Source organism: Podarcis tiliguerta (genome assembly GCF_965153285.1).
Source record: "Podarcis tiliguerta genome assembly, chromosome: 4".
NCBI lineage: Eukaryota > Metazoa > Chordata > Lepidosauria > Squamata > Lacertidae > Podarcis > Podarcis tiliguerta.
In genome coordinates, this window is record NC_139537.1 from 11,933,349 (window position 1) to 11,949,433 (window position 16,085).

A 16,085-nucleotide genomic window follows, 5' to 3' on the forward strand; every position below is an offset into this window, starting at 1 on the left:
AAATAAAGTCCTGTGGCATTTGGCTGGCCATGACAAAGGCTGAGTGCTGGCCTAGATAAAACTTGTCTGATTAAGGGAAATGTTATACACACACACTATTCTCCTACAGAATTTATTCCTCTGCATTTTTCTGGCTCTGTGCTTATACTCTCTGCACTGGAGCATTAGCAGGTAAACTCCAATGGGAAATGAAACAAAATCAAAGTGTAGGAAACTGCAATTTATTCCAGGTCACTAGACCGATGGCAGCTGTCTCTTTTCCTATTAAGTTCACGCTGCATACTCAGTCAAGGGAGTGAGGGAATCATTTGCCCTGGAAAGATGAATAAAAGTGAACCTATATGCCTGCATTTGAAATTTATGGTCACATAAGCCATGCAAAGCAGACGTTTAAAGACTTGAGTGAGGTGTATGATTGCATTAGATTAGATTTAAACCTGGTGGATCTTCATTGTACTGAGGTTCAAACAGAGACAATCCAAGATTTCATCTGGGGGAGTGGGGCTCAGAATGCCAATTTCCCCGCTCCCCAAGACTAGGTCCGTTAGGACTAGCCCTCTTCCACTTGGGATTTGCACTCTGTCACTCCAACAACTCAACTCTGGTTGCCAGTTTGTTTCTGGGCCCAGTTCAAGGTGCTCATATGGTTTAAAGCTCTAAATGACTCAGACCCCAAATATCTGAAAGACCACCTCCTTCCCTTAGGACACCCTTGGGTATTAACATTGGCAGATGGGGGGCCCTCTTGGTTGTTCCACTGCCCTCAGCAGCTGTGTGTGTGTGTGTGTGTGTGTGTCTTCTGTGTGTCAGTCCCTAAGTTGTAGAACTTGTTCCTCACAGAAGTGAAACTGGAACCTATGTTATACAGCTTTCAGCGAATGCTGAAGACACACCTCTTTATCCTGTCTTTCGACAGCTGAATTGCATTTTTTTTTTAGGACATCCCCTAAGTTTTGAGATTGTAAGTTGCTTCAAACCATTTTTAATGTGTTGTAATTGTTGTAACCCACCCTGGGACTTTAGGGTGAAGGGTGGGTGATTAATTAAAAGAGTAAGAACATAAGAAAAGCATGCTGGAACAGGGCAATGGCCCATCTAGTAGAAGAAGAGTTTGGATTTGATATCTCACTTTATCACTACCCGAAGAAGTCTCAAAGCGGCTAACATTCTCCTTTCCCTTCCTCCCCCCCAACAAACACTCTGTGAGGTGAGTGGGGCTGAGAGACTTCAAAGAAGTGTGACTGGCCCAAGGTCACCCAGCAGCTGCATGTGGAGGAGCGGAGACACGAACCCGGTTCACCAGATTACAAGTCTAGTGCTCTTAACCACTACACCACACTAGTCTAGCATCCTGTTCTCACAACAGCCAACCAGGTGCCTTTGGGAAACCTTCAACGAGGACCCCAGGACCAATAACTTCTCTGCTGGCTTCCCACCACTGACACCAAGAAAGCAGCCGTATCTTAGGGAATATTCCCCCTCTTCCACAAATAGTCATGCAAAGGTGGTGATGATGACATTTTGCATTATATCCCACTTTGCCATCAAGGAGATCCAAGTGGCATATGTGGTTCTCCCCCTCCTCATTTTATCCTCACACCAATCCTATGAGGTAGGTTAGGCCCCAGGTCACAGAGTATGTTCTGTGACCGAGAAGAGTTGTGAATCGTGATCTTCCAGGTCCTAGTCCAACTCTTTAACCACTCTGCCACACTGGAATTCCGCCCACCACAAATCTCACCCAGCTACACTTTCAACATGTGTTTTACTTAAGCAGGGCCTGCCAAACTCTTGTTTTTGGCAAGGTCTGGTAGAAACCATAGTTGTCACATTTCTATTGCTAGGAGTATCCCGATTTCATCACAGGGCTTGCATATGAAACCCTCCCTCTCTGAATTTCTCTCTGAATCTGCTGAGCATGCACAATTTTCAGTTTACGCCTCCTTGCTATGTGCACTGGTGCATATATGTAATATTGATGAAAAACAATCAAGAGGGAATTGTGATCCTACTGCATGATGGCTCCAATATTCCTGCATAGAATTATGCATGCGGTGAATAAAGTGAACAGAGAGGTTCCCATTCTCTCCTTGAACTCAGGGACACCCCATGAAGTTGAATGGTGAAAGATTCAGGACAGAAGGAAGAAAGGACTTCTCCGCATAGGCAAACTCAGATGCTCCAAGTGTCCCTATCTTCCAGGGACATCCTGGATTTACAGAACCTGTCCCGGCTTCTGATTGATCCCAGAATGTCTCACTTTTCCTTAGGACATTCCTATTTTCATCGGAGAATTGTTGGAGGGCAGGGACACGGGTGGCGCTGTGGGTTAAACCACAGAGCCTAGGTAGGACTAGGTAGGACTTGCCAATCCCGCCGGTGCGGTACCTGTTTATCTACTTGCACTTTGTGCTTTTGAACTGCTAGGTTGGCAGGAGCAGGGACATGGGTGGCACTGTGGGTTAAACCACAGAGCCTAGGACTTGCCAATCAGAAGGTCGGTGGTTCGAATCCCCGCGACGGGGTGAGCTCCCGTTGCTCGGTCCCTGCTCCTGCCAACCTAGCAGTTCGAAAGCACGTCAAAGTACAAGTAGATAAATAGGTACCACTCCAGTGGGAAGGTAAACAGTGTTTCAGTGTGCTGCTCTGGTTCACCAGAAGTGGCTTAGTCATGCTGGCCACATGACCCAGAAGCTGTACGCCGGCTCCTTCGGCCAGTAAAACGAGATGAGTGTCGCAACCCCAGAGTCATCTGCAACTGGACCTAATGGTCAGGGGTCCCTTTACCTTTTTTATGTGCTATTTTAATCAGTGCACATACGCACCTGTACAGATTGGAAACTTTGAAGTGAGGGGAGCAGCAACGTGAATAGAAAACTCCAGCAAACCATGAGCATGCCAGTACCGAAATTAATTTGAGAAAACTCTCCAGATTAAATTGGGAGGCAGGCAGAGTGTGGAGCACAGTCAACCCTCGGAACAATAACAACGAAATGGAACATGGGACATCTGCTCATCCCTAACTCAGGAGGGAGATCCAACGAACGCCCCACGCTCTGTGCAATGCCTTAAATAGAATAGAACGCCGCAAGACGACAATCAGGGGCTCTACAGGATTGCATTAGTAACGGCATTTGGAAGTGGGCACAGTCTTTCTACATAAAATGAGACGTTTCTAATCAAACCACGCAATGCAGCTAAGCAAAGAATCAGACAATCGCCATGTTCAATTAGTCATGGGTGTCTGCTGCCAAGGGCACCCTGACAAAACAGAAAATGTGCACTTGCATTCTACAGAAAAGTGGGGGGGCGGGAGAGAGAATGATTGAAATCTGAAGAGATAGACTGACCATTCCCAAAAAAGAGAAGTCAACCACATTGAGAAGTGAACAGGCTTTGGGGGAGGGGTGTTGAGTTGGGGGGGTGTATTTTCAAATTGGGCATGTGGGAAAAGGTCACTTTACAAAAAGAAAGGGGGAAGGAAGGAAGCAATTGACGCAAGATCTGTTCTTGAAATATGTGTGCTGTTTAATGAAGAGCCCAAGATGAGCTCTGAGCCTTAGGGAAAAAACCAGAAGAACATGCTGCTCTGCCTTCTGTTCAGCCAACCAACTTTGCAATGAGTTGATGAAATGAAGGTCTCCTTAGAATGCCTTCACCCACACAGCTAAAATGTGTCTTTTCCCAAAACCATGGTGATTTTCTTCCGGTTGATGATGTGGAAAGCCTGGTCTTTTTCTCCACAGCACGGAAGTCTTTGTGTCTTTTGTCCCGGGACCCTAGGAAGTTGTCTTGTACCAAGTGGAGGTGCTTTTCTCAAACCTCTTCCATGGTTTCAAACCATGGCAGTGGCAACCCCAACTATCCAACTGAATGGCTCAATGCAGCATGAGACTTTGAATATCAGGGTTGTGGGTTCGAGGTCCACGTTGGGCAAAGGATTCCTGCATTGCACGGGGTTGGACTAGATGACCCTCGTGGTCCCTTCCAACTCTACAATTCTAAGATTACAGGGACTTGCTGCTTCTGTGTCCCAGCAGCCGCTGTCCAGGTAAGCAGCACTGATGCCTGTGTCTGCAGGGTCGACTCCGCCCTTTCACACATGCCCCTACTGCCATATATGTTGCCTTGAGCGGCTTGGAGGAAAGGTGGGTTAAAATAATAATTAAGTCCCATCCTAGCCCTAGGACAAGACCTGCCAAGAAGGGTGGCAGGTGGGAGGGGTGGCTAACACCCCATAGGACAGGATCACACTTCAAAACGATCTTGACAGATTAGAGAACTGGGCCAAAACAAACAAGATGAATTTTAACAGGGAGAAATGTAAAGTATTGCACTTGGGCAAAAAAAATGAGAGGCACAAATACAAGATGGGTGACACCTGTCTTGAGAGCAGTACATGTGAAAAGGATCTAGGAGTCTTGGTTGACCACAAACTTGACATGAGCCAACAGTGTGACGTGGCAGCTAAAAAAGCCAATGCAATTCTGGGCTGCATCAATAGGAGTATAGCATCTAGATCAAGGGAAGTAATAGTGCCACTGTATTCTGCTCTGGTCAGACCTCACCTGGAGTACTGTGTCCAGTTCTGGGCACCACAGTTCAAGAAGGACACTAACAAACTGGAACGTGTCCAGAGGAGGGCAACCAAAATGGTCAAAGGCCTGGAAACGATGCCTTATGAGGAACAGCTAAGGGAGCTGGACATGTTTAGCCTGGAGAAGAGGAGGTTAAGGGGTGATATGATAGCCATGTTCAAATATATATAAGGATGTCACATAGAGGAGGGAGAAAGGTTGTTTTCTGCTGCTCCAGAGAAGCGGACACGGAGCAATGAATCCAAACTACAAGAAAGAAGATTCCACCTAAACATTAGGAAGAACTTCCTGACAGTAAGAGCTGTTCAACAGTGGAATTTGCTGCCAAGGAGTGTGGTGGAGTCTCCTTCTTTGGAGGTCTTTAAGCAGAGGCTTGACAACCATATGTCAGGAGTGCTCTGATGGTGTTTCCTGCTTGGCAGGGGGTTGGACTCGATGGCCCTTGTGGTCTCTTCCAACTCTATGATTCTATGAAGAAAAATAACGAATTTATTTATGTCTGCTACAACAGCGGCAAGAGTCTTGATAGCACAAAGATGGAAGAATGAGGAAATCCCAACGAAAGAACGGTGGCAAGAAAAACTGATGAGTTATGCAGAACTGGCTAAATTGACATACAAACTCCTGGACAAGGACAACTGTGGCTTTAAGGAAGAATGGAAGCTTTTTACAAATTATATAAAAAGACAACAAAATGAACTGGACTCCTTGGCAGGGTTTGAATAAACATACACAAATTTATTGGTTGACAACATGATAGATAGATAACGTAAGGATATGTACAATTTTATACCATGCAGAGAATAATATGTGCTGAGAAATCAGAGAGAAGAGCTGAGGCAGATCTGGGGGGGGGGGGAGGGAGGGTTTGAAGGGGGGGGGGAATGGATATGATATGTTTTGATAGTTGGTATGTTGAAATTGTTAATAAAAATATATTATAATGATGATGATGATGATGATATAATAATAATAATAATAATAATAATAATAATAATAATAATAATGTCCCCCTGAAGCATTAGTTCCAGTAGTGATGTATGGAAGTATGGAAGTGAGAGCTGGATCATAAAGAAGGCTGATTGCCAAAGAATTGATGCTTTTGAATTATGGTGCTGGAGGAGACTCTTGAGAGTCCCATGGACTGCAAGAAGATAAAACCTATCCATTCTTAAGGAAATCAGCCCTGAGTGCTCACTGGAAGGACAGATCCTGAAGCTGAAGCTCCAATACTTTGGCCACCTCATGAGAAGAGAAGACTCCCTGGAAAAGACCCTGATGTTGGGTAAGAGGGGACAACAGAGGGTGAGATGGTTGGACAGTGTTCTCGAAGCTACCAGCATGAGTTTGACCAAACTGCAGGAGGCAGTGGAAGACAGGAGAGCCTGGCGTGCTCTGGTCCAGGGGGTCATGCTGAGTTGGACACGACTAAACAACTAAACAACAACAGAAGCATTAGTTCTGGAGAGCTGTTCCCCAATGTAACAGCAGTTGTGCATGCAATTTGGATGTGATAAAATTTGTGAGACAAATTCGGCTCAGAAGTCTCACCTTTTCCTTATCCATCTTTTACTTATTCTGACCCTATGCTGGAAGCAACACACAAATCAAAATATCTGTATCAGGAGTGACTGCATGCTCTTCTGATTACCCAGATTCCCAGCTGGCACTGGAAGGAACTAAAGCTACTCTGACGGGCATCACTCTTCCTGCCAGGCTTATCTCCTGTCAAACCATGCTCATAAGAGCAGTTTTAAGTTCTAGGCAAGGGTGCCAACTGGATGCAACGGAGCCAAGAGATAAGCATGAAGTGACATGAAGACAACATTTGTTTGCTTGCTTGTACTAAATTGGAAACCTGCAGAGCTATGCAATTCCTGGAGAAGATGTTCCTTAGCGTTTTCAGGTCTTATTGTGATATCTTTTCCACACTGGGGCATATAGGGAAGTGACATCTCCACTGTTGCAAAAGCTCGTTAACGATGCCTGTTGCATTCAAGACCGTGTGCAACTGGCCCCTTAAAATTCTGCTCCCTGGTTGGTGGAAGAGAAATGCGAGGGGGACCCTTTGCCAGAATTTCTACAGAGGGAGGGGAATTTCTCCAACAATTTCTCAGAGGTTGGTCGCACTGCGACACCCCATTACATGCGACTATAGCCAGATTCACACCATACATTTAAAGCATTATGATACCACTTTAAACAGTCGTGGCTTCTCCTAAAAAGTTCATTGGGAAGAGGAATTGATTGTGAAAACCACTCTCAGAACTGCAGCTGTGGAGAGGCACTCCTAATAAATCTCAGCACCCTTAACAAACTACAGCTACCATGATTCCCACAATACGCTTGCTATATGCTGCCTCCAGGATCAGAGCCAACATTTCTATAAATACAAAACACTGGGGATAAACATTGGGGCAATGGAAGGCTATTACCTTCACACTTTGCTTGTAGGCTTCCCAGGGGTATCTGGTTGGCCACTGTAGAAAACAGGAGGCTGGATTACTTAGGCTTTTGCAGGACTCTGATTACTGGCTTGCTTGGACTACGTCCCGGGCTCTGACCCCACAGGGACATGACTGGATCACACAAACATGTTCATTGCTTCTTTTTATCTTTGACAACTCAGATGCAATTCACTCATTCATGCCATCCCTTGATGTATATGACCTTTGTCACACAGGGTGTACTGTCCATATAAGTACAGATGTGCACACGCACCAAGATTTGACTTATATCTATATTAAAACAAAAACAAAAACCCACTGATCCATTTCACAGCTACTCTTTGCAATCTATGGACTTGGTTCCTTAGCTGCTCTTCATAAAGGAAGATTCTGCATTTCCCCTTCTACTTTAATGAGAAGATTAAGCCTACCAAATTGTAGACAAATAGGCCCAGAGATTTCTTGTGTAGGACATAAAAAGCATTCATTTTCTTCCATTATCCCTTGCGAAGTGGGGTTTTAAAACCCAAATTAAACATTTGGCTGGGAGAGAGAGACATTTGCAGGCTGGCTGTCCCCTCTCCTGACTGCCAGGCTGCCCCCCCCCCAAACACACACTTTCTGACAACTCCAGATCACTCTGGGCAGCATTGATGCAACCCTGGGAGATCTGGGGCTGCCTCACTCTGTTTGCCCAAATCTAAAGTTGGCCATTATGGTTTCCTTTCTGGGATTCAGCTGGAACCAGTACTCGATGCCGCAAATGGGCCGTTCAGATGTTGCTAATGGGTCACTGGCAACTTTGTGGGATTTTCTGCAGAAAGGGTAAATTCAGACAAGGGGATTCCGGCTGGCATTTTGATGCCAAAGTGCTGCGCACTTGCCTGCATGAGCAGCACTGATCCCACAACAAATGCCCATCTGGAAGCACCCACAGAGACAAGGCATCTTATCTCCTATTTGCAGCAGCAGAAACCAATGAGCTAAGATGAAACCGATGAGAACCCCGAAGGTTCCCTCTCTCCAGTTCTATTTTTGGCACAAACGTGACCTTTTCCCTTGTTCTTCATGCTTCAGAAAGCAAGAGCCCTGCCTGCAGGCGAGACAACAATTGACACATGTGGCCCAGACAGGATAAACTGACAGGGGTAGGGAGCAAGCAGAGAAAGGATGAGCTGACTGGGGCCTAGTAGCTGGAAGCCAACTGGCAGGCTGGACAGCTTCTGGGAACTGAAGGGGTCCACTGTGCACAGCAAGCTCTGTGCAATCTCATTTATGAAAAAGGGCTTTGGGCAAATCCAAAACACAGAAAGCACCACCATCAGGAGCCCTAACAAAAGGAAGGACAACTAGGAAAGGATTAGGTTGACGGGAACTTCTCCAGCGAGATTTCCCAGAGCCTTCAGGGCTTCTGCTTCTGGTATCTGCAGCCAGCTTATAAGCAGATCCTGTGTTTTACACACCATCTAATACAAAAAACTGGCTCTCTTTTGAGAAGCTTCAGAAATGGCAACACTGCTCATGTCGTTGCTGTCTGCTGAATTTGATCTCCTTTTATAAATCTTCATGATGGACTTGAGAGCCAGTGTGGTGTAGTGGTTAAGAGCGATAGACTCGTAATCTGGGGAACCGGGTTCGCGTCTCCGCTCCTCCACATGCAGCTGCTGGGTGACCTTGGGCTAGTCACACTTCTCTGAAGTCTCTCAGCCCCACTCACCTCACAGAGTGTTTGTTGTGGGGGAGGAAGGGAAAGGAGATTGTTAGCCTTAAAAAGGGAGTGAAAGGTGGGATATCAAATCCAAACTCCTCTTCTTCTTCTTCTTCTTCTTCTTCTTCTTCTTCTTCTTCAAGTGTCACAGTGCAATGAGTTCTGCCTTGAGCTGTTGAGTACACCCCCTCTTTTCCCTTTCCCTGCCCTCACTTCCTGTTGTATTTGGCTCCTCTTTTATCTTACTCTCATGGGCATAAGGTTGGGCACTGTGAGAAAAGGGTGGACCACTCTCAAGGGCATGAGAACATTTTCCGAAGCAATGTATTTTAGAAAAGGAAACTTTTCCAGAAGAGCAACAACACATCCCTGCTTCTAAGCTGCTGGGAGCGACAATGATTCCAATGATTCCCTATATTCTTTTCAGCGCTTGCTTAAAATATTTTTGTTCAGGCAAGCAAGCCTATCCAGACATGCTGGTGTTGATTTGCTTTAATACCTGTTTAGTTTTCTGCTGGTTTTAATTGTTTTTAATTACTTGTTTTTACAGATAATGTTTATTATTTCTTGTAAACCACTTAGAAGTTTCGTTATGATCTGGTGGTATATTATTTTTGTTAAAAATAAATAAAAGCAACTGGAGAGTGCAATATGATGGACCCCCCAATCAATGCTTTTTTTTCTTTCTAAAAAAATATTTAGGGGCCCAGGGAGAAGAGACGGTGGAAGAAGATTGGAAGAAATTTAAAGACTATTTACAGAAATATTATAAGATCAATGAATGTTAGAATGACATCGGATGGAGCGTAAAAGGTTATTAGTGACAAAGTGGTGAAGGAGTATAGAAAACTCGAAGGTTAAAAGGTGTAAAATCAAAAGGCTTAACATATTAAGATATTAAGAAAAGACCAAGATATAGTAAGATATTAAGATTAAGATAAAGATTAAGTTAAGATAGAGGGAAGGGATTTGCTGATTAAATATATGAACTGGAATACAGTGAGGGGAGGTGTGGGGAAGTCTCGGAAATAAGTAAACGCAAGGAATATTATGAAAATGGAATTGTTTTTATTTGTTTTTTTGTGTTGTTGTTTTTGTCGTTTTGTATTTTTGTATTTTTCTGTTGTTTCTTCTTTTTATGTAAAAATCTTAATAAAAATATTATTAAAAAAAATGTTTAGGGGTACTCTGATTCCATCTGAGACTCAGAAAACACAGTGACAGGAAAAGGGGCTGCCATCAGGGGGTAGCAATGGAACTGATGGTTCACCATGCTAGAGAAGAAACTAAAAATCTTAATTTTTTTAGTTTCTTCTCTCGTTAGATTCACAAAATGTTTAGGCATATGTGTACCCCTGCGTCCTCCCAGAAAAAAAGCACTGCCCCCAATAACGTATACATTTCTATTTTTAGACTCTTTTTCTGAGGGCAAGAGGCAGGGAACAGTTGAAGAACAAAGCACAACCCCAAAAAGGATACACCTTTAAAATGTGCACTACAGAGGAACCACCAATTACTTCCCATGCCTGAGTAAGTTTAATAAACAATAATAGCAACCATACAAAATCCAGTCAGACAGGAAAGTCTCGACTGACTCTAGCAAACCCTAATGGTGGGAAAGACACCAGGAAGTTTCCGAAATAATAGCTTAAAAATTAAAAAGACAAGCAATGCATTTTTTTATTTAAAAAATCACACCATACAAATCTGAAACTATAATATTAGATGGGGAGCCCCTGACCTGCAGGCTACACACAGCCTGTGGTGTCGGCCCACAATGGCACCTCCACCGCTTTGGGCAGTGGAGACCAACAGGGCACAATCCCACCCTTTTTTCTTCCTCTCAGGTAGACCAGGTGAGGTGCCACTGTTCCAAGGACCTCTGTTGAGTTTTGGGATGGTCCTGAGAGTTCACACTGCCCACAACACAGCCTTTCCTTTTGGCTTAATCAACAGCAGAGGTTACAAGCCACCATTTGAAATTTCCCACGATGCCCTTGAGTGCCCAATGGACCACCCCCCAGGGCATTGTGGGAAATGTATAAGGGTGTCTCGCAGTCTCCTGGGCTCCTAGCGTAAGGAATGATAAGAGATGGTGCCAACATCAGTGGGCCCTGAGACAACTTGCTTGCCATTTTAATGCAGCACCAGCAGGAAATGGATCACGGCATTTTACACTAGAGGGAGCTTTCACATAACATCAAATCCGCTTTTCAGCCAACTGCAGTGGTGAAATGGAAATCCTACGTCAACAGCAAAATTCAGGTGCTAATGCATATGTGTGTGAGCGAATCTCGTATCCAGAATGCATGAATGATCAAATCAATATTTGAAATACCAAGCAGTTACAAACAACAGCTGGTTATAAAAGCATTTAATGTCTGTCTGTCTGTCCATCTCTCTCTCTCTCTCTCTCTCTCTCTCTCTCTCACACACACACACACACACACATATACACACAGACACACACACTTAGTAAAGCAGAATTGTTTCAGGCACCACAACTAAAAATGAAATCTTCACAAGGATCTTGACATCAGAGTGCCAGCATGTAATTTCTTTTTTTCCCTGCAAGGTAACACCAAGCAAAATTATTTCCTGCTGGTTTATCAAAAGCTAAACGAATATGCTAACTTTAGTTCTTTTCACATCCATCTTCCTCAGAAACTGAGAATTGTGTCAAATACCTGCTTAAATATCCAGCCCTGCTCTAATATGGGGTTGCATCCGACACTGAACTGCTGATTCAAAACAAAACATTGCCAAGAGGCATCTCAAGCTACTTGCCTTCTGCTTCATAAAGTAACGCCACCCAATGTCCTGACATCATCATGTTTTGCATTTCCCAACTCCCACTAGCCAATGATGTGGAACAAGGAACAGGAAGTGCAGAGCATGAGGATGTCAGTCGGAACACAGAGGGAGTGAGGCTAAATACAAGTTGAAGAAAACCACCCAATTCCGAATGGCAGTGATGCTTTCAAATGGGCACAATGTGCAGGTCAACCCATGGTGAGCTGTTGGGGGTCCGGCTCTGCAGCGGCGGGTTACCAAATAGGCACCACTTTTTAGGGATCAAAATAATATTGATTTGATCTTGATCATGATTTGGTTTGTTTTATAACATCAATAATTGCTAACGTTTGTTCCGTGTAATAAAATTGGCTTATTAAAATGGTTGGTCGGTAAACTCAAAAACGTATTAGGAGATAATTTGCGAGGAGGCCCCCCGAGATTTTGACTGCCTAGGGGCTTCCACAGGGTGTAATCCAGCACTGAGGCTGTGAGACCTACATCCATGGGAAAGGTACAACTCTGCATGTGCAGAGGGAGGCATCAGTATCTAATCGTGGCTTATCACGGTTCATAAACCAACATTAAACCAGAGTTTCCTGGTTCAGGTGTAATGGAAAACGGAGGTTTAGGGCTAATCCAGACTTCATTTTGAGATGTATTTCTAGGTCCAGGTCCAGACTTTAAAGCTTTGTGTCTGAAAGTGTTCTTTATTTGGTCCTGGTGCTTTTCCCGGTGCAACTGCATTTTACAGCTGATTTGGAGCCAATGGCAATTGGGTATTTATTTTATTTTTTTGCGGATTGCCATTTGCTCTGATTCAGCAGTAAAATGTGGGTTCTCCTGGGGAATGTACCAGGGCAAACAAAACAAAACAGAACAAAACAAAACAAAACAACCTTGCTCATACACTGAACTTTAAAGCACAGGCCTGTGTCTGGAAAGCACAATGCAAAAGGAAGTCTGGATGAGTGAGCCCTCGGTGACGTGATAAAGATGGAGCAGTGTGCAGCCATGGTGCTCACCCACCACATCGCAAACCATCACAAACATCGCAGCACAACCACAGTTTGATCTGGCCAAAGGACAGCTTCCTGTGCAGTGGTGTAGCGTGGGTTGTCAGCACCCGGGGCAAGGCAAGTAATTTGCGCCCCCTAACCCGGTAGGGGCAGAGAGCTGCAAGTGCGAGCGCACCCCCCAGATGTTGTGCCCGGTGTGGCCGGCCCCCCTGCACCTCCCACGCTATGCCACTGTTCCTGTGTCTCCCCACCTACCCCCACTTTTCTTTCAGTATTTCCTCATTACCTTTCGGCCCTTTGAACAGTTTGATTTCGACAACAGTCTCCAGAATAGGTCTCCTCCGACGGACGTAGAGTCGCACTATGGAGCCAGCTTCCTTCAGGGCCTCGACGGCTTTGCTGTGCGAAACTTCAGAGACGTCGACTTCATTCACCCGCAAGATGCAGTCGTTGACTCTGGAGAGGAGGAGGACAATGTAACAGAGAGACTGAGCCTTCTGATGCCAAACCGAGAAAGAGAGTCACTGGTATATTTTCTAGGGAATGGCGAAGGCACAGATAGACCATGATAGATACACCCCATTTGCATAAGAACAAATCAGATCTTTCTGAGGTCCCTTTGGCAGTCATTTATAGATGTGTTCCCTTCACCCCCCTGCCAAAAAAATCCCTTCATCCCTTTGTGCTCAGCATGCTTCTTCCCAGCACTATTAAAAAGCAGGTCCTTCCGTAATGAAATTGTATTGAAAGGCACCCTGCTGCACGCTGGAGTTTTACTCCATAAGGAAATTACTTATTGAAATTAATACACCTAAGGCCAGCCTTGGTTCTCTATTCACTTGATGGCTTTCATCTCAATCCAGCAATATGCCCTTTTCTCATTTAAGATGTATATTACACACACGCAGACACTGTTCATGGCTCCATTCCCTTCTTATTTTTTGGTATATAAAATAAATGAAGTGCTAGTATGGGTTGCCATATTTCAAGAAGCGACAATCGGCACACAAAAGCTGTTAGGCTCTATTTTATTTTTGCAAAATATCAACAACAATAACAAAGCTTTTAACCATTTTTGGGGGGGGGGAACCACCCCAAAAATAATTACTTCCAATATAGGCTGCCATATGCCTGGACACCATTTTCGACGGACAAATCGTGGCTATGTATCCCAGATGTATGGCAGCCCTAAGTACTCATATCTTTTATTCAAATGCTGTGTGTGCCAGTGCAAAATGGCTGTCAGTGCAGCAAAAAGAGAATTGATGATAGGACTGCCTAGTTCATGGTTGATGCTCAAGAGATGGGAGGAAGCTGAGGAGGAGGAGGAGGAGGAGAAGCAAAGGATTTGTATGTCTCTTAACACAAGTTGCTGGTAAATTAAGGTAAAGGTAAAGGTACCCCTGCCCGTACGGGCCAGTCTTGACAGACTCTAGGGTTGTGTGCCAATCTCACTCAAAGAGGCTGGGGGCCAGCGCTGTCCGAAGACACTTCCGGGTCACGTGGCCAGCGTGACATCGCTGCTCTGGCGAGCCAGAGCTGCACACAGAAACGCCATTTACCTTCCAACTAGTAAATGGTCCCTATTTATCTACTTGCACCCGAGAGTGCTTTCGAACTGCTAGGTTGGCAGGCGCTGGGACCGAACAACGGGAGCGCACCCCGCCACGGGGATTCAAACCGCTGACCTTTTGATCGGCAAGCCCTAGGCGCTGAGGCTTTAGCCCACAGCGCCACCCGCGTCCGCTGGTAAATTACAAGTGGGTAAAATGATCTTGCACCTGGCTTGGTCACTGTGGGAACAGGATTCTGGACATTATGGGACATTGGCCTGATCCATTAGGCTTGTCTTCTGTTGCATAACTCTAGGACTACAGTGGGGCAATTTGAGATGTAAGTGCAATTATTAAACGAGCTTTTCCAATAAACAAAACTGAACAACTTATTCTTCGAGAGTTGGCAAACCGCAGAAAGAGATTCCCTCTCATTCCCTTTTCTGGAACGTTGTTGGTAAGTTTTTAATATGAAAGAGGTGTTTGTTTGTTTGTTTTTAATTTAATGCAAGAAATCATTGGGGGACTTCATTTTGTGTAATATCGTCCAGGTTCACCCACAAGAAGCACCACACCATTTCCCACCTAAGATGTTTCCAGTTTTGCACCCTCCACAATTCCCCAGGCATAGCGTCACTTCTGGAGCATTGTGAGGGGCAATGGTGACTGCCACACTTTAAAAATAAAATAAAAAATGGTTCCGCATTCAGCAAAGCAGCTCTCAGCTTTTGAAAAGAACGAGAAAAAAGAAATCACCAGAATTTGCCTCCCTAAAATGTCCTATGAGTAATTTCAGCTCGGCTCTAGTTAAGACACTTCAACCACTCCCTTCCAGGGAGGCTGTTTAACACCCTCTTCTCCAGTTTGAACAGGATTTCTTCTTTCTTATGCACTTGAGGTGCACACCCATGGAGGCAAAATGCAGGACGAGGGTAGTGAGCAGCTGAGCTGGTTGAAGGAAGGCCACCACCTCTGCCTCTTGAGGGTGGGGTCTTAAAGAGCCATTTTGCCCATGCCTTGTCTTGCTTGGGAGTGAGTCAGTAGGAGGAGCCAATGTTGCAGCCCCCCTCCCACAAAAAACCCACTTTGCACAGATGGCATATATTGATATGTCTGCTCTGGTCAGACCTCACCTGGAGTACTGTGTCCAGTTCTGGGCACCACAGTTCAAGAATGACACTGACAAAGTGGAACGTGTCCAGAGGAGGGCAACCAAAATGGTCAAAGGCCTGGAAACGATGCCTTATGAGGAACGGCTAAGGGAGCTGGGCATGTTTAGCCTGGAGAAGAGGAGGTTAAGGGGTGATATGATAGCCATGTTCAAATATATAAAAGGATGTCACATAGAGGAGGGAGAAAGGTTGTTTTCTGCTGCTCCAGAGAAGCGGACACGGAGCAATGGATCCAAACTACAAGAAAGAAGATTCCACCTAAACATTAGGAAGAACTTCCTGACAGTAAGAGCTGTTCGACAGTGGAATTTGCTGCCAAGGAGTGTGGTGGAGTCTCCTTCTTTGGAGGTCTTTAAGCAGAGGCTTGACAACCATATGTCAGGAGTGCTCTGATGGTGTTTCCTGCTTGGCAGGGGGTTGGACTCGATGGCCCTTGTGGTCTCTTCCAACTCTATGATTCTATGATTCTATGATAGTCATGTTCGTAATGAGCAGACAAGGAACATAGGAAGCTGCCTTATACAGAGTCATATCACTGATCCATGCCACTGTATTTTTGACACTGCCTGGTAGTGGCTCTCCATGCTTTTTCAAGACAGGGAACATTTCCATCGCTTCCCAGAGATACTGGGGATTGAACCTGGGACTTCTGCATGCAAGGCTCTCCCACTGAGCTATGGCCCTTCCCTCAATAAAGGAAGCTAGCTGATCCTGACAGCATCTTGAAAAGCAGAGACATCACCTTGCCAACAAAGGCCCATATAGTTAAAGCTAAGGTTTTCCCAATAGTGATGT

General features: G+C 45.0%; 1 protein-coding gene across 34 annotated transcripts in view; it reads right to left on the minus strand.

Annotated features, from left to right (window-relative positions):
* DLG2 (discs large MAGUK scaffold protein 2) overlaps nt 1-16,085 on the minus strand; it is a 901,255-nt gene that overhangs the window by 222,323 nt on the left and 662,847 nt on the right. For all 34 annotated transcript variants that reach the window (XM_083436205.1, XM_083436206.1, XM_083436199.1 and 31 more), the window contains one exon: nt 12,852-13,021. In XM_083436205.1, the coding sequence (XP_083292331.1) occupies nt 12,852-13,021 (170 nt within the window). The remainder of the gene's footprint in view (nt 1-12,851; nt 13,022-16,085) is intronic.